The sequence below is a fragment of the Tamandua tetradactyla genome, chromosome 7 (assembly GCF_023851605.1).
Source record: "Tamandua tetradactyla isolate mTamTet1 chromosome 7, mTamTet1.pri, whole genome shotgun sequence".
Classification (NCBI taxonomy): Eukaryota; Metazoa; Chordata; class Mammalia; order Pilosa; family Myrmecophagidae; genus Tamandua; species Tamandua tetradactyla.
Genome location: NC_135333.1, coordinates 14631843 through 14656675, shown reverse-complemented (window position 1 = coordinate 14656675; position 24833 = coordinate 14631843). Strand labels below are relative to the sequence as shown.

General features: G+C 37.0%; 1 protein-coding gene across 12 annotated transcripts in view; it reads right to left on the bottom strand.

Moving 5' to 3' along the window:
• The window catches only part of SDCCAG8 (SHH signaling and ciliogenesis regulator SDCCAG8), a 319229-nt gene that overhangs the window by 184759 nt on the left and 109637 nt on the right, over nt 1-24833 (bottom strand). For all 12 annotated transcript variants that reach the window (XR_013179195.1, XR_013179196.1, XR_013179197.1 and 9 more), the window contains one exon: nt 6542-6676. Coding sequence is in view for 9 of the 12 variants with exons in the window: in XM_077168479.1 (XP_077024594.1) it covers nt 6542-6676 (135 nt within the window). In the remaining 3 variants the exon portion in view is untranslated. The remainder of the gene's footprint in view (nt 1-6541; nt 6677-24833) is intronic.

Sequence of the window (24833 nt, the reverse complement as noted above, 5' to 3'; positions counted from 1 at the left end):
TTCTTCCTTGACCCATTTGTTGTTTAAAAGGGTGTTGTTAGCCTCCATATATTTGTGAATTTTCTGACTCTCTGCCTGTTATAGATTTCCAACTTCATTCCATTATGATCTGAGAAAATGTTTTACATGATTTCAATCTTTTTAAATTTATTGAGACTCCAGCATATGGTCTATCCTTGAGAATGATCCATGAGCATTTGAGAAAAATGTGTATCCTGCTGTTGTGGGATTTAATGTTCTGTAAATGTCTGTGAGGTCTAGCTCATTTATCATATTACTCAAATCTCTGTTTCCTTATTGATACTCTGTCTAGATGTTCTATCCATTGATGAGAATGTGGAATTGAAGTTTCCAACTAACATGGTAGAGGTGTCTACTTCTCCCTTCAGTGTTGCCAGTGTTCGGCTCATATATTTGGGAGCACTCTGGATCAGTGTATAAATATTTATGATTGGGGGTGCAAAGATAGTTCAGTGGTAGAATTCTCGCATGCAATGTAGGAGACCCAGATTCAATTTCTGGCCCAGGCACTTCCCAACAAACAAAAGAAACCAACAAAAACAAACAGACCAAAAAAAATTCAACAAATCGTGTTTCAGTAATGGGATACTCACATGGAAAAAGAATGGAATCTGACCCCACCACACAGCATACAAAAAATATGATTGTTTCATCTTCTTGTTGAATTGTTCCTTTTATTAATACATAGTGTCCTTCTTTCTGTCTTTCACTTGTTTCACATTTGAAGTCTAATTTGCTGGATATTAGTACAGTAATTCCTGCTCTTTTCTGCTGTTTGTGTAAAATATTTTTTTCCCAACCTTTCACTTTCAACTTATTTTTGCCCTAGGGTTCAAAGCGAGTCTCCTGTAGATAGCATATGGATGTGTTCTGCTTTCTAATTCATTTTGCCAGTTTATGTCTTTTGATTGAGAAGTTTGATCCATTGACATTACTGGAAAGGCAGTGCTTTCTTCTACCATTTTGTCTTTTGAATTTGGTATGTTGTATCTAACTTTTTTTTTCTTTTTACCTTGACTGATAATATTCATCTCTACACTATTCTCCAAACTGCTCTCTCCTGCATTTTGCTATCTGCCTGTAGTGCTCCCTTTAGTACTTCTTGCAGAGCTGGTCTATTAGTCACAAATTCTCTCAGTGATTGTCTGAAAATATTTTAATCTCCCCCTCATTTTTGAAGGATAGTTTTGCTGGGTATAGAATTCTTGATTGGGCAGTTTTTCTCTCTTAGAATCTTAAATATATCATACTACTGCCTTCTCGCCTCCATGGTTTCTGCTCAGAAATCCACACATAGTCTTACTGAGTTTCCCCTATAAGTGAAGAATTGCTTTTCTCCTGCTGCTCTCATAATTCTCTCTGTCTTTGACATTTGACAATCTGATTAGTAAGTGTCTTGGAGTATGTCTATTTTGATCTATTCTGTTTGGGGTATGCTGTACTTCTTGATCTGTAATTTTATGTCTTTAATAAGAGATGGGAAAATTTCAGTGATTATTTCTTCCATTAGTCTTTCTCTTCTTTCCCTTTTCTTCTTCTGGGATACCCACAACACTGAGGAGGGTCTCCTCAGACATTATAGACTCCAGTCAGATTTTCTCAGACCAGACAGTAGGAAAGAGTAGCCAGCATTAGGTTTCCATGAGGGTCAGACCCAGCAGTTTGTCAGACTTTCCTATGAAGCCTCTAGACTTTATGTTTTTCCTATCCTGCCCAGCATGTGGTGCTTGTCTGCCTGTGGCTTCCCAGCAGTTTAAAGTGATGCAGTGCCTTTAATTTCAGCCAACTCTCCCTGCCGAGGGTGTGGTTGAGACAAAGGTGAGGTAGCAGGATGGCTTTGATTGCTTCAGTTTTCCAGCACCTGGGGTTTGAATTTCTTGAAGGTGGGATTCTAATTGAGGTGGGCCCTTCCCCCCTTTCCTTGGGGAATATATGCCCCTCAGTGAATTAACCTCTTTTACCTTATAAGTTACTTTGTCTCTCAGACAAGCTTTAGTTCTGTCCTTGCCTGGGGCAGTGGTGGAGAATGAGAGTGCTTCCAATTCTATCTAATGAGTTGTCAAGAAGTAAAAAAAAAAAAAAAAAAAAAATAGCAAAAAATGATTTTCAGAGCTGGAGCCTGCTCTTGGGTTTGTCACTCAAAGTCTGGATTTGATATATGGCTCTGTATATCTCTAGGCTCTATGTGTCCCCTTTTCTTGGGGTCCAGCCCTTTTCCAGTATTGTGTGCTGTCCAACTCAAAAAGCCTCTTTTTTTTTATCCCTCTCTGCCAGGATAAAATCTCTTAGTTCCTTTAGTGCTTATTCCAGGTTTATCTGTGCTGGGGGCCTATTTTCAGTAGTCAGAATTTGTTAATTAATTTCATAATTAGAGCTTGGTTGAGCTAACCCCTTGCTACTATAAAGTCTCTTTCCTTTTCCCCTCTCTGAACCAGTCTTCTATGTCCATAGGGGAGAGGCACCAGCCTCCATGGCTTGGGGGACTTACAGTTCTGTGTGGGATCTCAATCGTTTCATCTGGTCCAGGGTAGTATACGCTGTGTGTCTGGTCATTGATATTCCCCTAGCAGTTGTTCTGTACCATTCCTGGCTATTTTCTAGCTACTCTGGAGAATGACCTAAATTCCACACCTCACTATGATGCCATCCTGCCCTGCCTCCTACTGTTAGGTTTTCATTCAGAGTGAGATAAGAAGTAGTTCTGAGTTCGTATTTGGTGAGGTTGTGTCCGTCAGTTCTTTGTCTCTATGGACAAATGAAAACTAAAATTGAGAATGCTACTGATTACAAATGTGAGGATACTGTATGACATGGTTTGTTTATTTTGGACATTATCTATGATGCCCAATAGATGGAGGGAGCAGAAGGATACAATGACTGAGAAGCAGAATGGTCAACTGTGATACATTTATATGGTGGAATATGGCTACCAAATGGAAGGATGTCTAGAGGGATTCAATGAAATGAATAAACCTTGAGAACAATGTGTTGTGCAAAGTAAGCCAGAAACAAAAGAAAAAATATGCTAAGACCTCTTTCAGAAAATACTTATAAGAAAATTGGAGTCTAGATTATAAGCTGTCATAGCAACCACATTTATTCTGAAGTTGTAAGTGTATTTCTAGATTCAGAGATACTGTATTATATGTGTATCAGCTGGTATTTCCCTGGTATTTTGAGTAACTCTATGACACTAAGACCCAGAAAGAGTTGTGCTGGTTTGAAAGGATGTATGTCCCCTAGAAAAGCCATGTTTTAATCAAAATCCCATCTCGTAAAGGCAGAATAATCCCTAATCAATATTGTATGTTTGAATCTGTAATTAGATGTAACCTTGGAGATGTAACCTCATCGAGAGTGGCTGTTAAATCGGATTAGGTGATGACATGTCTCCATTCATTTGGGTGGGTCTTGATTAGTTTCTGGAGTCCTATAAAAGAGGAAATATTTTGGAGAATGAAGGAGATTTGGAGAGAGCAGAGAATGCTGCAGCACCATGAAGCAGAGAGTCCACGAGCCAGCTACCTTTGGAAACGAAGAAGGAAAATGCCTTCCAGGGAGCTTCATGAAACTGGAATCCAGGAGAGAAAGCTAGCAGATGATGCTGTGCTCCCCGTGTGCCCTTCCAGCTGAGAGAGAAGCCCTGACTGTATTCGCCATGTGCCTTTTCACTTGAGAGAAAAACCCTGAACTTCATCAGCTTTCTTGAACCAAGGTATCATTCCCTGGATGGATACCTTTGATTGGACATTTCTATTGACTTGTTTTAATTGGGACATTTTCTTGACCTTAGAACTATAAACTAGCAACTTATTAAATTCCCCTTTTTAAAAGCCATTCTGTTTCTGATATATTGCATTCTGGCAGCTAACAAACTGGAACGAGAGCGCTGCAGCCCTAAAAGTTAGCATAGCTATATACAATAACAGTTAAAGTAACTGAAAAAGACATCAGGCCTCAATTAGACACATATGTGAAGTCAATCTGGCTGGGACTAAGGTAAATCAGAATATAGGGTAAAAGATGATAGTGTATATACTCTAGACCTTCATCTACTGTATGAGACCAAAGGCAGAGAGGTTTATTATGTCTAGAACCTGAATTTTCTGTAACACACAATCTAAATCAACCTCTCTGGAAAACTCATTTAAACAACCCAAACTCCTGGAGTTCAGAACAGGACTGAGGCCTTGTAATTCTTTATAGCTTAATGTAATAACTGGATATATCTCAGACTATGGTGGGTTGATAATTTTAAAATATTTGTAGAATCCCTTGAGGGTCCAAAGGAAAAAATACATATATATATTTGGAACTATAAAACTTTACTATCTGGTAAACCCTGGGTTCACTCTCAACCATTGAGGAGTCCCAAGAAAATAGGCCAAGCCCTTGATTTGGGAGCTTGCCCTTATGAAACTTATTTCTGTAGTAGAGAAGCTAAGGCTACCTATAACGATGCCTAGGAGTTGCTTCCAGGAAACTTTTTTTGTTGCTCAAATGTGGCCTCTCTCTCTAAGCCCAACTCTACAAGGAAAATTACTGCCCTCCTCCCTACATCAGACATGACATTAATCATCTACCTGGCAATGTAGGTGTGGCTCCTGGAGATGAGTCTGGCCCTGGTACCATGGGATTGACAATGCCTTCCTGACCAAACGGGGGAAAAGAAGTGTAATAAAATAAGGCATCAATAGCTAAGAGAGATCACAAAGTATCAAGAGGCTATTCTGGAGGTTACTCTCATGCAAGCTTCAGTTAAATAGTGAACTGCCATAATTTGCTAAACCACAACCACCATTACTCTCATTAACTCTTAAGAGTACCTAGGGCTTGAACTGAAAATCTATAAAAGTTTCATGTGCTTTGCTTTCCTGGAACCTATAACTTCCAGAGGCTTACTAGGCCAGATGAATCCAAAACCAAGAGATACCAACCTCTCCAAAAGTATCAACTAATTAAATGCCCCTACCCTTTAGTATGGATACCCCTTCTCAACATGAAAAAGTCAGAACAGGCATTGTCTCAAATTCCGGATAGGAAAAGGATTAAAGGAGGAGTTAAAACAGAGAAAACAGGATTTAACAAATGAGCATGACTGTGGAGTCACTATTGATATTTTGTCTAGTCTCCAGTGTTTTGGAATAGATAGAAGGAAAAATCTGAAATAGTAGCACAACAAACTGCGAAATATGTTCTGTAACTACTGTTGAAATGTACTTTGAAAATTATTGCTTTTCTTCCTTTTCTTTGTATATATGTTATATTTCATAATAAAAACACTTAAAGTAAATTGACAAATTAAATTCACCTAGAATTATAATATCTTTTGGTTCGAAGCAACCATTTAGTCTGAATCCCTTGATGCTTGAATCCTTTTGGACAGTTCTACAGACAGACAGTGCATTCTTTGCTATATCACATTTCAACAGAAAGTTTGTCTCAGTTGAAAACTGTTTCATCATAGCTTTTGCCCAGAAATCTTAGTTGACCAATTCTAACTTTCTGTACTAATACTCCATCCCTCAACCCCACCCAAGCAAATTAGGCATACTGATAAATATGATCTCAAACTTCAAAATTAGCTAGCTTGAATTTCAGAGACCAAATGAAGAATCATAGAAATTTTAGAAAAAAAGAAATAGGTTAGCTTTTCTAATATATAAGGGGGAGTTCACTGTAATTACTGAATTATAAAGCAAAGACGGCATTAAAAATGTATCAAAATTAAGGAAAATATGTTAAGGAGTAAAATACAATATAAAAAGATTATGCATTTTAAAAATTTATTTGTGTATTTAGTAGTAAAAGTTAATTTATTTTATTACAAAATGCATGCCATATTGAGTTTCTTAATTTTAAAACAACTGACTATTGAAACCTAGACAATCTTCTAGTGGTTCTTAAATATGTGCCTTACATTAGCCAATTAAGACCATGGAACATCTGAGTTCTTGGTTTGCATGTTAGTGATGCCCATCATACAGACACCATGGCATTTTAAAGTATAAATTTAAGGGTCAGTAAAATTAGAACTTGTAATAGTTAATCTTGATTTTAGAGTCCATGTCTGAACAGCAAGGGGAGGGGGAGAATTTTTTATTTTAAACTACACTTTCAAAGTTGTAAATACATACTTTTACTATTGTTGTGAAGATCAAATCCATGCTACATATTGCAAAATCACTTCTTTTAATTAACGAATTTTGAAACACAAGTTTTATCAAACATTCAATAAATAAAGTAATAAAACTTGCTTGTTTACAACTGAATCTCTACCACCTAATAAGCTTTTCAAGAACATGATTTGTGTCTAATTCATATTTGTATGTGCAGCACTCATCAAAGGGCCTGCCTATTATAAATATAAATGTTTATCAAACGACTATTAGGTGGACTTTTATTATTTTTGAAATTAAAAAAATTATACTCCAAACTTCTTCCTGATATGCACTGAGAAAGAAATATTTCAAAAAGAATGTTATCTACATAATTATTAGATTAAAATCTCTCTTTGTACCGTTGTGACATCCATTTCCCGAGAAGCAAGCTGGTTTTGAATTTCCTCTAACTGATTAATAGCTGAATTCTTCTCTCTTGTAACCTTTTCCACCTGAGCCTCCAGTTGGGCAATATTCTGAGACAGGATCATAACCTGTAATAAGAAACAAAATTTCTAAACAATAGTGTCATTTGACAAAATAAATACTAAGAAATTTCTTGAATTAATAGTCTCAGCCTGGCCACTGGGCACTAAGTTATTTCTCTGTGTGGACTGGATATGTCCATTTTTCCACCTGCTCATCTTACCTATTCCCCTTGATTCCTCATCTCACTATTCCCCATTCCTCCAATTCATCCCTCTAGACTCTACTTTCACTTTGGAAAATAAATCACAAGATGCTAAAAACAAAGTATTGACTGAAACCCTAAGGTTTCATAAACCTAAGGTGATAGATATCAAAGTAAGTTATGGAATGGTTCCATGAATACATTTCAAAGGAGGTGTCAAGGACAACTCTTAAATCCTTTTCTCACATGGAGGTCATAAAAAGAGTAACTGAGAACGGTGGAGATGAAAGATTTCTTTAGAGAGAGTGACTGGTGAAATACGAATCCTACCCCCCTTCCCTCAATCCCACAAAGAGACTATGCAGCTTCTTTTGCCAGTAAAACTCCACCAGCCCTACCATTATCTAGTTATCCCGTATTCCTTCTATAGGATTCAGTTTAGGCGTTATCTCCTCTCCTCCAGGAAGCCTTCCTTGACCTCTACTGCGGTAAAACATATATGCCCCTTCAAATACTCAGGGCTGATATACAGCTAATATGCATGAGAACAGCAGCCATACCTAATGTTTACAGCTGGCATCCATTCTCACCAATGGTTGCCCATGCTGGTACTGGTTGTTTAATATTTTGAATAGCACTTTGGCATGTGCTCATAAAACTTCTGTATACCTCCTATCACACCACAAACTCTGTATATCTCTATTATACTATATATTCTGTATACCTCTTTCAGTACTTACCACAGTTTTTAGAGGTCTATTTGTACCACATGAGTCTAAGAATTCCTCAAGGGCCTTTTCTTCAAGAAGTATCAAATGTTTGATGAATGAACATTTAGAATAAATAGCTTTTCCAAAGGGATATCAGGTTTTAATTTTTTTTCTCAGGGTTAGAAATGTTCTTTAGACATCTTTATAGCTTTTTGTTTGTAATTATGGTATGCCTGACTCCAGCATTTTCTAGGCTCTTAATTTCTTGTTTGTAACAGCAGTTTTAAAGGAAGAAGAATTGCTACCTAGCCCCAGAACAAAATATATAGGGATACCCATCAGTTCGTATAAACTAAAATAAGATTCAATAATAAATTTGAAATGATATGTGAAATCTGCCATATCACTGTACACTGGCAGGAGTGTAAATTCAGTTTTACAACTGAAATTCAAAACTAATATTTTATGATGAAAATTACCATTGAATGAAAGTTTGGGTAAACAAAGAGCTTTACGTCAATAAAATCAAGATAAGCAACTGCTTAAGAATTACATAAAAAGCTATACTTGAGGTATATGAAACTAATGAGCCCTGGTAGCTATTTTATAATTTAGGAGGTAGATGCATTAATTAACTTTTCTGGAAAGTGTGAAGAATTGTATATTTGACTTATAGCTGCTCACATGTCTTCATTATCAAAAAAAAATGGTTACAAATCTAAATTGCACATAAAATTAGCTTTTCTAATACCAAGCTACAAAGTATCCTATACAATTATAATCTGAACCTAAAATTCCAGGTCAAAAAACATTAAATGCAACAGATCAAAAGTAACAACTTAATTTCTTTAATTTAAAAATTCAAGTTCACAAGTATCTATATTATGAATGCATAATTATAGCTTTTCTGAAACTATGCAATAGCAACAAACTTTAATTGCCAGCTACTAAAAGTCATATATTACTTATTTATGTGGAATACATCTGATGGTAAACACATTAGGATTGCGCAGTTTTTTTTTAAATAAATATGAAGATACTTACTTTGTTAACTGTAAATTCTGAGTCAGTTCTTTAAGACATGTTAACAAACTTCATCCCTCTCATATGATTTTCTCCCTGCACTGCCTATCACTTCTTTCATCTGCCTACTATCTGTCTGCTACCTCCTGTCACCCACTTCCTGAGGTTTCCCCTCCTGTTGTCACAACTCCTTTTTCCCCATGCCCACCATCTGGAATTCAACATTACACCACAGGAGCTTCTCCATCCACATCTGTTGCAGAGACAGAACTTAACACAGACACAGCTGCAACACTGCTGGATGTCCGGGGCATTGACATCAGGTAAGTCCTTTAAACTTTGACAGGGGCAAGGAAGAGACAAGGACACCCAGGTTGGAGGGGCTTGAATTGAAGAAATTTCTTCACTGAACCAGTCCATAGTACACTGAATATGGTATGAAGCAGTACTCCCATATAAGAGATACAAGAATGAAGAGTCTAACAATGGGCTATAACCAAGGGAACCAACTGAGAAAAAGCCTAGACCATAGGAGATGCTCAACAAACATATGATGAGTGGCTGAATGAACTAACAAACATGAATGGTTCATTACAACTAAGCAATAAATTCATAGCAAGTATCACTTGTGGGGGAATGACTCAAAACTGCCTAGATTAGAAGCCATCTACTCTCCTAGAGCTTCTCAGACAAATGGAATGTTAAAAAAAAAAAAAAAGGAAGAAGAAAGAATGGAAGGAAAGAAAGTAGAAAAAAAGAAAATCTAGATGTCTTACAAATATTCAGTACTGTTCATCACAAGTTGAATTGTGTCCCCCCAAAAAGACATGCTAAAGCACTAATCCCTGGTCCTGTGGATGTAACCTTATTTGGAAATAAGGTCTTTGGTGATGTTATTAGTTAAGATGAGTCCAGACCAGATTAAAGTCCATATGACTGTGGCCTTCTAAGAAGGGGAGAATTGGATACAGACTCAGGGGAGAACCCCATGTGATGACTTCCACCTTCTAAGCAGGTGGAAGACATAGGATTGCCAGCAACCTACCAGGAATTAGGAAGGGGCAAGGAAGGATTCTTCCCTATAGATTTTGGACTTCTAGCATCTAGGACTGGGACAATAAATTTTATATTGTTTTAAGCCATCCAGCTTATGGTACTTTATTATAAAAGCCCCAGGAACCTAAGACACTTAGGAAAGGAGGAATGCTTGCTCTAGTACTAACTACATGGCATTTACAATATTATGATTAATTGGTCAGTCTCCCTACTGTGCACAGGCAGTTTGATTTACACTCTCTCTTTTAATCTTCTTAGAGATAAAATCGGACTCATTTTACAGTTGAAAAAAACTGAAATTAAGTAATTTAACCAAGTTAAATCAAGTTAATAAATGAAAAGTAATGCTGGGCTTCATATCTAAGTCTTCCTGCTTTTACTAACATGAAGGTATAGGAAATCTATATAAATCTACTTCTCTCTTTCTATAAAGTAAGAACAATAATTGCCACAAGCTAAAATTTATTAAATGCCCATTCTAAATCAGGCATTATGTTAGATACCTTGAAAACACTGCTTCATTTAATCCTATCAGTTCCTCCAAGTAGGTGTTATCAATACATTATTTACTCCTCTGAAACTTACAGTATGTAAGTGAATTGTTCAAGGTCACCGAACGGTCAAATCTGGATTCTAACCTTAAATCCTTTAACTTCAAAGTCGCTTTCTTTCCTCTATATCCACAGCTTCTGCTCTTCACCATTTCCTTGTGAGAGCACTTTCCTCAATGCTAGACCACTTTCAGCCCTTTATTCATACATCTTTATTTAAGGGAGGGCCATGGGATCAAATGTCACCAAGGTTCACAGTAGGCAAAATAAACTTATAAAACTCATGTACTATGTTTATTGCCACCTTTATTCATGAAGGAATTGCCAGTAAAAGAGAGATCCTGTACATATGAAAGAACCTGGAACACTGCCTGGTATGTTTTAGATTTCCTTTTCTTATCAGAAATTCTAATCAACATATTTTTACATAGTGTAACTACTCAGAAAAGCAAAATGTTCCGCTCAGAATTTCAAAGTCTCCTGGATGTGAACAACGCTTGGCCTTTGCTATCAATACCATTCTTTCTCACATGCAATACTTAATTGATAACTTTGCCTCTTTCCATGCCTTTTTCGTGTTGCCAGAATGTCCTTTCCCGATACTCTGTATTTATAAATCCTGTCTATTCATGCACAAAGCCCTCTTTGATCTTTCACAGACAGGAAAAGATCATTATTTTCCTCTGTACTCTCAATACTTTAGGCATACTTTTCTAACGGCATCGGTCTTTTTTTTTTATTACCCTACCTATTACATTAATTAATTTATTAAACTAAAACATATTGAGCACATTCTATGTGAAAGGAATGTGCCAAACAATGAGAATGTTAACAGACCATACATTTAAGTGACTCACAGGACATTGGGGGAGACTGATAATTTAATAAGCATGTGCAATAAACTGAGTTATGGGAACACATAATTGTTCCCACAACCCAACTGACATCAGGAGGCTGTGAAAGGAGGGAGTATCAAAATGAACTCAGAACTATCAATAAGAAAGGATAGAACACGATTCTTCTCAGGAGTGGGGAAAACACATGTAAAAGCCGGAAATGACCAAACAGAATGACAGGTTGGCATGTAAGTCAGTGTGGTAGGATGCAAAGAAGAAAGGTGAGGGGAGATGAGGCTGGAAAGCTAAAGAGAGGAAGAATAATGTAGATTATTTATGCTATTCTAAAGGATCCTAAATTTTATCCAAGGAATTGCAGAGAGACATTTAAGAATTTTTAAGCTAGAGATTGGCATATTGATATGTTCATTTTAGAAGAATCACCCAAGCTGTGGTTTAGAGAACAGGATACAAGGAAACCATTTAAGGGCTGTAGGAATGATCCAAAGGTGAGATATGGGTAGCAGTGGGATGAAGAAAAAGGGCAATGTAAAATACTTAAGAACCTGAATCTCTTGGTGATTTCTTGGTGACTGATAAGATGAGTAGGGTGAGGTAAAAAAAGGAGACAAGGATGACTGTAAGATTTCTGAGTTTTGTCAACTGGGATAGAGAAGATGGGAAAAGAAGCTGATTTGGGAGGTCAGTAGAGAGCAAAAAAATTAGGAGTCAACAGCACGTAAATGGAATTAAAACCACAGTAGTGCTTAAGACACTTAAATGTATAACTCTTTGCTGAACTCTGGAATCTTCTACCAAGCTGCTCTCTAGATGTGTTTCCCTCCTTGTCTCAAATGCACTTTAAAATCAGAGAAACCCAAAAGTCTCACATAATTTTTCTCTAAAACCAAGAATATGGCTTCAGGGAAATCAAGAAAAGAGAGCCTTTAAAGAAGGAAGAATTGAAAAAGAGTCACTAAGTATAGTAAAAGGAGGTCTTCAGTGAACATAGCTTTAATTCCATTGGCTCTGGGCTCAGGAACTCAAATACAGTGGGTTGAAGAGTGAATGAGAGGTAAGAAAAGCAACACGCATGGACAAAACTTTCAAGTAGCTTAACTATTAAAGAGAAGAGTACAGAGGGATATGAGGTTACTGAGTTGATTCCTTAACATGTCTGCACATTGGATTCACCTGGGCAATGTTACAAACTACTAATAGAGAGGTGACATCATCAACATGGTAACATAAGACATCCTCTGAGAAAGTCTCCCCAAAGATTTAGTGAATATAAGACAGATACCAATTGGTTAGAACTCTGGAGGATGGTAGAGACTGGAGAAGTCTTCCACAAATGCTCAACTGAAGAAACAGAAAATCTCATGTAGGAGAGTTCCATTCTGGACCACTGGTAGGTTTCCCACTCCCCTCCCCCTCACTCAGTCCCATGTACCTTGGGAGTAACACAGGCAGCACAGCCTGGGACCTTCCCACTGCCGACAGAAAATACAGAGCAACTCATAGCTGAGAGGGCTGAATATGAAAGGGCCCTCAGAGACAAAAAAAGAAAAACAAGAGAGACAGACAGACAGATACAAAGATAAAAAGGCTGGCAAGATCTGCCATGCCCTCACTCTAGTTTCTGTCGGCAAAACAGACTTTTCTGAAATGACCCAATTTCATGATTGAGCCCATCCAGCTTCCAGGAGTAGGATACCCTAACAGGAAAGAAATTGATGGCAGAAAAGCCTTATAGAGAAAAAAAAAGGTGGGGGGTGGAAGGGAGAGAGGCTTAACTGAACTGTAAGATAGGATGGGTCCCAAAATAGAAAAGTATGAGGAAAAGGGAGCACTCCACTTTAAATAAATCATAGGAACTGAGGAGAAAAGTCAGCACAAAAACAAATAGAACAGGTCAAGATTCCCAGAGAGGGAACAGAGGAAAAGGAGATCTCACATAAGGTAAAACAATTTCACGAAAAACACAATCTTAAAATTTCACTGTATATCCAGAACAAGAATCAGATGAAGAAAACCTAAGAAAATCTGACATTAAACATAGGCTTCTCTAAATGTCAAGAAGAAGTTAAAATAAGCATCAAAGAACAGCCTCAACACAAAACTAATCAACAATAAAATCCCAAATCTTCAAACAGAGTAAACCTAATGAAACTACCCCAAGACACATACTAATCAAAATGTCAAATGCCAAAGATGAAGAGAGAAAGCTGCAGGAGAAAAGTGATTTGTCACATAAAAGGGATCCTCAATAAGACTAATGACCAATTTCTCATCAGAAACCATGGAGGCAAAAAGGCACTGGTACGATAAATTTAAGATAATGGAAGAGAAAATGGCCAGCTCAAAATTTCTTACCCTGCAAAACTGTCCTTTAAAAATGAGGGAGAGTTAAAATATTCACAGATGAACAGAAACAGAGGTTTTCCACAAGAAACCTGCCATACAGGTAGTATTTCTCATACAAGAAATACTAAAGGGAGTTCTGCAGGCTCAAAGGAAAAGACAGGCAAGAGTAGCTTGGAGTCATGTGAAGAAATGAAGATGTTAAGTAGCAGAAACTAAAGGGTAAATGCAAAACTCAAGAGCACTCTATCCTCAATATACAACTCTACTCTTAAATTCATATAAGAATCAAAATAAGAAAAAGACATATTTCCTGTTAATGGATGTGCAAAATATAAAGTGGTAATGGGAGACAAAAACTACATTAAGAGGGGAAACAGAGGGAAATGGGAACAAGGACATGTATACTATTGTAGCTAAGCTGGTATCAGTCAAATTAGTAGCTAATAGGTGTAGGTTGTATAATATAAACCCCAAGGAAATCACAAAGAGAGTATTTGAAAATTATACAGATACAGAAATGAGAAAGGAAACTGTTAGAAACATCACAAAAGATTGACTATACAGAAAAGAAGGTTTCAATAAAGGAAAGAAAGACAAAAAATATCTTGACATATAAAAACCAAAGGACAAAATGGCTGAAGAATTGCCTTTACAGTAATAACACTGAAAGTTAATGGATTAAATTCCCCAATCAAAAGATGGCACAATGGATTTTCAAAAGCATGATCCAACTGTAAGTTGTATACAAGAGACTTATCTTAGACCCAAAGACACACATAGATTGGAAGCAAAAGGATAGAAAAAGACATTCCATAAAGAAGTAACACAAAAAGAGCTGGGGTTGCTATATTAATATCAGACAAAATAGACTTCAAGTCAAAAGCTGCTGTAAGGGGGAGGAAATGGGGCAAGATGGCAGCCTAGTGAGGTGTAGAATTTAGCTAGTCCTCAAGGACAGCTAGTAAATGGCCAGGAACTGAATGGAACAACTGCTAGGGGGACATCAATGCCCAGACACATTTCATACACCAGCCTGGAACAGGTGGAATGGCAGAGACCCCACACAGAACAGTAAGTCTCCCAAGCCATGGAGGCCAGCAACCCTCTCCCAAGAGCACGGTAGGCTGGTTCCTGAGGGAGAAAGAAACAGACCCTATGAGGTGCAAGGAAAGTAGCTCAACCTAGCTCCAACTGAGGACTTAATAAATAAATTCTTATTGCTGAAAACAGACCCCAAGCATAGATAAGCCTGGAGTAAAACCCAAAGGAACCAGGAGTTCTCACCCCAGCAGAGAGGGGACAGGGATGATGGAAAATAAACAGAGGCTTGGACAGCACAAAGTACTAGAAAAGGTCTGGGTCTCAAGACAAGGGGGCACATTGATTCTGGGGACACAAAGAGCCATATACCAAATCCAGCTCTTGATTGGCAAACCTGGAGAGATGGGATCATCTTTGAAAAGACTGTATTTCTCTTGTTTTTCTCACTCTTAACAGCTTATTAGATAGACCTGGGAGCATGTTCAGGTTTCAGCACTGTCCCAGGCAAGGGCTGAAATAAGGCGTGTCTAAAAGACAAAGTAATTAGTCAGGTGAAAGGGGATAACTCCCTAAAGGATAAATGGACGTGGGGAGGTGTCTCAGCTTCAGTGGCTGCCCTCCTTCAGGGAATTAAGGCCTCAGGGGCTGGAAAACAGAAGCAACCTAAGCCCACCTTCTACTTCAGCTTCTGTCTCAACCACACACCACTGGCAAGGAGAGGCTGCAGACAAAAGTTCCTCATCACTTTATGCTGATGGGAAGCTGTAGGCTGACAAGTACCACATGCTTAGCAGGATAGGAAAAGCACAGTCTAGAGGCTTCATAGTAAAGTCTGACAACTTGCTGGGTCTCATCCCCAGGGAGACTTGATACTGGTTATACTGCTTGAGCTATATGCCTGTCTGGTCTGGGAATATCTAACTGGGGTTGATCATATGTAAGGAGACCCTCCTCAAAAAAAGGTTCCACAAAGGCAGGGCAAGAAGCAAAAGACAAGAGCTGAAAAATCCTGATCAGTTAAACGGAAACTATGCTAGCGGTCTAGAGAACAAAGCCAACCAACAAACTGTAGGTAAAAGAGTGAAAATGACCTCCAGAATAAACTAATTAAGGAAAACAAATGCCTAGACACCAGAAAAAAATAATGAGTCATACTAGGAAATCAAAGATATGGCCCAGTCAAAGGACTAAACCAACATTTCAAATGAGATATAGGAGTAGAAATAACTAATTCAGGATGTTCAAACGATATGAAAAATTGATCAAAAATCAAATTAACAAGTTGAAGGACCATAAAACTTTTAGAAAAAAAATGCAGAGAAATATCTTATACATCTTGTGATAGGAGGAGGTTCCCTATACCTTATACCCACAGCACACACAACAAAATAAGAAATAGATAAATGGGTATATTACTTTGTTTAGCTGCTGGGATACAATATACCAGAAATAAAATGGCTTTTAAAAAGGAAATTTAATAAGTTACAAGTTTACAGATCTAAGACCATAAATAATGTCCGAACTAAGACATCCAGAGAAAGATACCTTGACTCAAGGAAGGGTGATCTGGGAAGGCACATGACATGGCTGATGTCTGCTGGCCCTCATTCCCAGTTCTGTTGCTTCCAAATTCTGATGACAGTGGTTTCCTCTCTAAACATCTGCGGGCATTCACTTAGCCGCTCTGGGACAACATGCTGGGTTTCATCTCTTAGCTTAGCATATGTAGGACCAGAGATTTCTTCTCTTCAGGTTCTGGCTGATCCTGTGAGTCCTTGCTTAGCACCCAGGCTATTTCCTTCTAAATCTCCAAAAGTCTACATCAGCTCTGTCAGCGCCGAAAGACTGTTCTCCAAGCATCTGCATATGCTCTTCCAAATATCTGTGTCTGTGTCTGCATCTAAGGTTTCTTCAAAATGTTTCTCCTTTTAAAGGACTCCAGTAAATTAATCAAGGCCCACTTGAATAGGTAGAATCCTATCTCCACCTAATCAAAAGATCACACCCACAAATGAGTGTGTCACATCTCTGTGGAGATAACCTAATCAAAAGTTTCTACCCTATGATAGTGAATCAGGATTGAAAAAAATGGCTGCCCCCACAAGATTGAATTAGGATTAAAACATGACTTCTCTGGGGTACATAATATATCCAAACTGGCACAACAGGATCATGTCAAAATTAATCACTTTTGTGCATCGTGGAAATTTGTCAAGAAAGTAAAAAGGCAGCCTGAACAATGGGAGACAGAATTTGGAAACTACATATCAGATAAGGGTTTAATATCCAGAATATATAAAGAGATTCTACAACTCAACAACAAAAAAGAAACAACCCAATTAAAAAATGGGCAAAAGACATGGAAAGATACTTCTCTGAAGAAGAAATACAAACGGTTAAAAGACGAATGAAAATATGCTTAACTTCACTAGCTATTACGAAAATGCAAATCAAAACCACAATGAAAGATCATCCCACACCCACTAGAATGGCCATTATTAAAAAAAAAAAAAAGAAAGAAAGAAAATCAAAAGTGTTGGAGAGGATGTGAAGAAAGAGGCATACTTATTCACTGTTGGTGGGAATATGAAGTGGTACAACTGCTCTGGAAGGCAGTTTGGCAGTTCTTCGGGAAGCTAAGTATAGAATTGCCACACGATCCAACAATCCCATTACCGGTATATATTCAGAGGAATTGAGGGCAAGGACACAAATGGAAATTTGCACACCAATGTTTATAGCAGCATTATTCATGACTGCCAAGAAATGCAAACAGCCAAAATGTCCATCAACGGAAGAATGGCTAAATAAGCCATATATACATATATACATATGATGGACTATGACACAGCTGTAAGACAGAATAAAGTCATGAAGCATGTAACAACGTGGATGAAACTTGAAGACATTTTGCTGAGTGAAATGAGTCAGAAACAAAAGGACAACTACCATATGGTCTCACTAATATGAACTAACATTAATGAGTGAAGTTTAAGATTTAAAGTTAAGAACACAGGTTATCAGGAGATAGAAATAGGGTAGAGATTGGGCATTTGGTGCTGAAAGAGTAAAGAATGTGCAACAGGACTGATTGTAAAGATTCAGAGATGGATAGCACAATACTATTTGATGGTAGCATAATACCATCAGTACACCAAATGAAGCTGAATGTGAGTATGGTTGAGGGAGAAGGGCTAGGGACATGTATGACACCAGAAGGAAAGATGCAGCATAAAAAGCGAGACACTATAACTTAGGAATACCTAGTGTGGATAATGATGGGGATTAAATGTACAAATATAAGAATGTTTTTGCATAAGGGAGAACAAATGAATGTCAACATTGCTAAGTGTTGAAAATGGGATGGCATACAAGAAAAAAATACAATCAAGGAAAGCTAGGGTCTATATTTGTGCTAGTTTAAAAGGACATATGCCCCCTAGAAAAGCCGTGTTTTAATCAAAACCCCATTTCATAAAGGTAGAATAATCCCTATTCAACACTGTATGTTTGAAACTGTAATCAGATCATCTCCCTGGGTGATGTGATTTAGTCAAGAGCAGTTGTTAAACTGGATTAGGTGACAACATATCTCCACCCATTTGGGTGGGATTTGCTTGGTTTATTGGAGTCCTATAAAAGAGGAAATATTTTGGAGAATGAAAGAGAGTCAGAGAGAGCCAGAGAAGAATGACATAGCCACGAGAGCCCACAAGCCAGCGACCTTTGGAGATGAAGAAGGAAACCATTTCTCAGGGAGCTTCATGAAACAGGAAGCCAGGAAAGAAAGTTAGCAGATGATGCCTTGCTCACCTCGTGCCTTTCCATCTGAGAGAGAAACTGTGACTATGTTCGCCATGTGCCTTTTCAGATGAGAGAGAAACCCTGAATATCATCGGCCTTCTTGAACCAAGGTATCTTTCCCTGGATGCCTTTAATTGGACATTTCTACAGACTTGTTTTAATTGGACATTTTCTCGGCCTTAGAACTGTAAACTGGCAACTTAATAAATTCCCCTTTTAAAAAGCCATTCTGATTCTGGTATATTGCATTCCGACAGCTAGCAAACTAGAACAATATTTAACAGTAACACTGTAATATACTTCCACTAAGTGTAACAAAGGCAAATGCCAAAACTAATGTCAATAAGTGGGGGATATAGGGGAAGGATATGGGATTCTTTATGGAAGAAAAAGAAATGTCCTCATCTAGACTGTGGTTTGAAGGCATGGCTATGTGATTACACCAGGAACCATTGACGTTTTTACTTAGGGTGGGCTGTATGATGTGTGAATAAAACTGTTTAAAAATGAACAGAGAGCTAAAAGTCTAGAAAAATGTAGAGAAAAAACATTCCTATCACTGTTGGGAGGGAAGTAGAGTGGTATAGCCCCTCTGGAGGGCAGTGTGGTTATTCCACAGGAGGCTAAGGGTGGGGTGGCCACATGATCCTGCAACCCCATTGCTAGGTATATACTTGGAGGAACTGAGAGTGGGTACACAAATGGATTTCTGCACACTGGTGTTTATAACAGCAGTGTTTGCGATTTGCAATGATGGAGATGGTCTAAGGGTACATCAATTGGGGAATGGATGGGGGAACTGTGGTGTATAATACAATGGATTACTGAGTGGCCACAAGAAGAAATGAAGTCATGAGGCATGCAACTAGGTAAATGAACACTTGAGGACAGTATGCTGAATGAAATGTCAGAAACAAAAAGACAAATATTATGCCTCACTCATATGGACTAACTATAATACACAAATTTGGAGAATTGAAGTTGAGAGCATGGCTCAGCAGGTTGGGGCCTATTGTAAAGGGTCCTAGATTGTAAGCTCTTAAAGCAGTTACATCTATTCCGGAGTTGTAATTGTTATTTCTAAATTCTGAGATGCTGAGCTATTTTTGTATAACCTGGTCATTCCCTGGAACTTTGGGTAATTGTGCAATACCTGAGACTCAGACTTAGAGCACTGATGCTAAGAAAGTCAGCATTGCTCCAAACAGCAACAGTTTAAAAAGCTGAAAAAATAATCAGACTTTGACTAGAGATTTGAATGAAGCTGATCTGGATAGAACTAAGGTAAATCAGAATATAGGGTAATGGATGATATTGACTATTTTAAAATTTCAACTTCTGTGTGAGGCCAAAGGAAAGGATGTTTATTTGGTGCAAAATTTCATTTTCGGTAGCACATCATCTAATTTAACTTATATGGTCAGTTTATTCAAACATCATAATTACATGGAATCTTGAATAGTGAGATCTTGTTGGTTTGTACAGGTGAGTGTGATGCCTCAGTTATCCCAGAGTAATTTGGGCAGAGAATAAAAAAGTATTAGCAACGTCCCCCTGGAGAGAAAGGAGGAAATATTAAACTTCCCCATCAGAGAATTCCTGATATTACATGGGGACAACCAATTCAATATGCTGAGTCCTCAATCTTGGGGCTTACCCCTGAGAAATTTATTCCTATAAAGGAAAAGCTAAACACACTTATGATTATGCCTAAGAGTTGTCTCCAGAGAACCTCTTTTGTTGCTCAGATGTGATCTTTCTCTCTAAGCCAACTCAGCAGGTAAAATCACTGCCCTCCCCCTTAGCTGGGTTTTGACTCCTAGGGTTATAAATTTCCCTGGCAGCATGGGACCTGGCTCCTGGGGATGAGCTGGGGCCTGTCGTCATGGGATTGAGAAAGCCTTCCCAAAAGGGGGAAGAGAGAAATAAGACAAAGCTTCAGAGGCTGAGAGATTGTCCTGGAGGTTATTTCTATGCATTATATAGATCTTCCTTTTTAGTTTATGATGTATTGGAGTGGCTAGGGGGAAGTACTTGAAACTGTTGAACTGTATTCCAGTAACCTTGATTCTTGAAGGAGATTGTATAACTATATAGCTTTTACAATGTGACCATGTGATTGGGAAAACCTTGTGTCTAATGTTTCCTTTATCCAGGATATGGAAGTTGAGTAAAAATTAAGGACAATAAGTAAATAATAGGAGGGAGGTAAGGGGTAAAAAAATTTGGTAGATTGCAATACTTGTGGTCAATGAGAGGGGGAGGTTAGCGTATGGGATGCAAGGGCTATTTCTTCTTTCGTTTTATTTCTTTTTCTGGAGTGATGCAAATGTTCTAAAAATGATCATCATGATGAATACACAGCATGTGATGATATTGTGAGCACTGATTGTATAATTTGGATGGACTGTATGTGGTATATGAAGATATCTCAATAAAAATATTTTTTAACATGTTGTTGGAAGAGACAAAGAAGGACACTGTATATTACTAGAAGGGTTAAAAACAACAAGAAGAAATAACAGTCATAAATATTCATGCACCTAACCATGGTACCTCAAAATACATAAGGCAAACACTGGCAAACTGAAGAGAGAAATAGACACCTCTGCAGCAGTAGTTAGAGACTTTAGTACACCACTTTCCTATCAACAGAAAGAACATCTAAATGGAAGATCAAATACGAAACAGCTCACTTGAATAATACAGTAAATGAACTAGATATAACAGACTTTTATAGAACATTACAGCCCCAAAACAGCAGGATATACATTCTTCTCAAGTGCACAATGTTATTCTCCATGATAGATGACATATTGGGTCAAAAAACAAGTCCCAATGAATTTAGAAAGACTGAAGTCATACAAAACATCTCTGACCATAATGGAATGAAGTTGGAAATCATAACAGGTGGAGAAATAGAAAAATCAACAAATACATGGAAGTTAAATAACACTCTTTTAAACAATTAGTGGGTCAAAGAAATAACTGCAAGGGAAATCAGTAAATATCTTGAGATGAATGAAAACAAGAACAGAACCTATCAAAACTCATGGGATGCAGTGAAGGCAATGCTGAGTGGGAAATTTATAGCTCTAAACACTTACATTAAAAATGAAGAAAGTGTTAAAATCAAAGACCTAATTGCACTCAGGGAGGAATTAGAAAAAGAACAACAAATTAATCCCAAAGCAAGCAGTAGAGAGTAATAACAAAGATTAGAACTGAAACAAATGAAATTGAGAATTAAAAAAAGAGAGAATTAACAAAACCAAAAGTTGATTCTTTGAAAAGATCAATAAAATTGAAAAACCATTAGCTAGATAGAAAAAAAAAGAGAAAAAGAAGAGAGAAAACACAAATAGATAAAATCAGAAATAAGAGGAGGGGCAATATTATTGACTCCAAAGAAATAAAAAGGAGCATAAGAGGATACTATGAACAACTGTATGCCAACAAAGTGGACAACCTAGATGAAATGGACAAGTTCTTAGAAACACACGAACAACCTACCCTAATCCTAGAAGAAACAGAAGACCTAAACAGATCACTTATAAGTAAAGAGATTGAATCAGGCATCAAAAACTTTCCAACAAAGAAAAGCTTAGGAACAGATGGCTTCACAGATGAATTCTACAAATCATTCTAAGAAGAATTAATACTAATCTGGCTTAAACTCTTCCAAAATATGGAAGAGGAGACAACAGTACCTAACTCATTCTATGAAGCCAGCATCACCCTAATACCAAACCCAGATAAAGATACTACAAGAAAACTTCAGACCAATCCCTCTAACGAATATAGATCCAAAAATCTTCAACAAAATATTAGCAAGTTCAATCCAACAGCACATTAAAATAATCATATACCATGACCAAAGTGGTTGTATTCCAGGTATGTGAGGGTGGTTCAACATAAGAAAAACTATTAATGTAATACACCACATTAACAAATTGAAAGGGAAAAACCACATGATCATCTCAATCAACGCAGAAAAGGCATTTGACAAAATACAGCATCCTTTCTTGAAAAAAACACTTGGAAAAGTAGAAATCAAAGAAATTTCCTCAAAATGATAAAGGGCATATATGAAAAGCCCATAGCTAACATCATACTCAGTGGTGAGAGACTGAAAGCTTTTCAACTAAAGTCTGGAACAAGACAAGGATGCCCACAGTTACCACTGTTATTCAACATTGTGCCACAAGTTATAACTAGAGCAATTAGGCAAGAAAAATAAATAAAAGTCCATCCAAATAAGAGAGGAAAAAGTAAACTTTCACTATTTGAAGATGACATGATTCTATGTTTAGATGCAGAAAATCTACAACAAAGCTACTAGGGCTAATAAGTAAATAGAGCAAAGTTTCAGGGTACAAGATCAACATGCAAAAATCAGTAGTGTTTCTATGCACTAATAATAACCAATGTCAGGAGGAAATCAAGAAAAAAAATCCATTTACAGTAGAAACTAAAAGAACCACATATCTAGAAATAAGCTTAACCAAAAATATAAAGTTCTTGTACCCAGAAAGCTATAAAACATTGCTAAAAGAAATCAAAGAAGCCCTAAATAAATGGAAGGATATTCTGCGTTCATGGACTGGAAGAATAAATACAGTTAATATGTCCATTCTACCCAAACTGACTTACAGATTCAATGCAATCCCAAAATTCCATCAGCCTACTTTGCAGAAATGAAAAAGTCAATTGTTAAATTTATATGGAAGAGTTAGATGCCCTGAACAGCCAAAAACATTTTGAGAAGGAAGAACAAAGTGGAAGGACTCACACTTCCTAACTAAAGCTTATTACAAAACCGCAGTGGGCAAAACAGCATGGTATTGTCACAAGGATAGATATATCAACTAATGCAATTGAACTGAGAGTTCAGAAATATGGGGAATTAATTTTTGATAAAGCTTCCAAGTCAACACACTTGGGAAAGAATAGTCTCTTCAACAAATGGTACAGGGGGTACTGAATACCCATATACAAAAGAATAAAAGAGGACCCCTATCTCACAGCTTATACAAAAATTGACTCAAAATGGATCAAAGACCTAAATATAAGAGCCAGAATTATAAAACTCCTAGAAGAATATGTTAGGAAGCATTTTCAGAATCTTGTGTTAGGCAATGGCTACTTAGACTCTACAGCCAAAACACAAGCAATGAAAAAAAAATAGATAAATGTGGCCTCCTCAAAATCACAAACTTTTGCGTATCAAAGGACTTTTTCATAAAGTGAAAAGACAACCTATCCAACGAGATAAAATAATTAGAAACTACATATCCTGCAAGGGTTTAATACCCAAAATATACAAACAAATCCAGCAAGTCAATTTGAAAAAAACTTAATTAAAAACTGGGCAAAAGGTTTAAATATACATTAAATAAACAAACAGCTAAAAAAGAACATGAAAAGACAGCGCCATTAGCTATTAGGGAAATGCCAATCAAAACCAGAATGAGATATCATTTCATACTCAGTAGAATGGCTACTATTAGAAACATAAAATTACAAGTTTTGAAGAGGATTAGAGAAATAGAACACTCATTCATCGCTGGTGGGGGTGGAAAGTGGTGCAGTCGCTGTGGAAGACAGTTTGGCAGTTCCTCAGAAAGCTAAGGTTAGAATTACCATATGACTCTGCTTAATCCCATTACTAAGTAAATATCAGTAAGAATTGAAAGCAGGGACTCAAAACAGGTATTTTCACACCAATGTCTGGTGGCATTATTCACATTGTCAAAAGATGAAGCAACTCAGGAGTCCATCAATCAGTGAATGGATAAACAAAATGTGGTATAAACATATGAGGAATATTATTCAGCTGTAAAAAGAATGAAGTCCTGATGCATACCACAATATGAGTGAACCTTGAGGACATTATGCTCAGTGAAATAAGCCAGCTACAAGATGACAAATATTGTATGATCTCACTGATATGAATTAACTATAATAAGCAAGCTCAGAGTTAAAATTTAAAATACTGGTTGCCAGGGAATAGACTGGGGTATAAAATGGTGGCCAATGCTTAATTTGTGTAGAACTTCTACATCGGTTGATTGAAAAGATTTAGAAATGTATGGTGGTGATGATAGTAAATTACTGTGAATGCAATTAACGGCAGTCAATTTTATATGTGAATGTGGTTGAAAGAAGTTTTGGGCCATGTATGTTAGTAGAACGATAGTTAAAAGATAAAACGTGGGACTATATGACACAGTAGATCCTTTTGTATACAGCATATTTGAATTAATAGTACACATATAAGAAATGTTCTTTCATGAATTATAACAAATGTATTACACTAATACAAAGTGCTAATAATATGGTGGTATACAGAAAAATGCACTGAATGTAAACTATGACCATGATTAATAGTACTATTTTAATATTTTTTCATCAATTGTAACAAAGGTATAACACTAATGCAAAGTATCAACAATGACTTTTCTGTAAAACCACAACCTCTCTAATTAAAAAAAATTGTATTAAACATTATGCCAAGTGAAAGAAACCAGACACACAGTACCACATATTGTATGATCCATTTACATAAAACATAAATATGAATAAATCTATAGAGACTGAAATACATTACTAGTTATGTAGGGTAGAAGGAT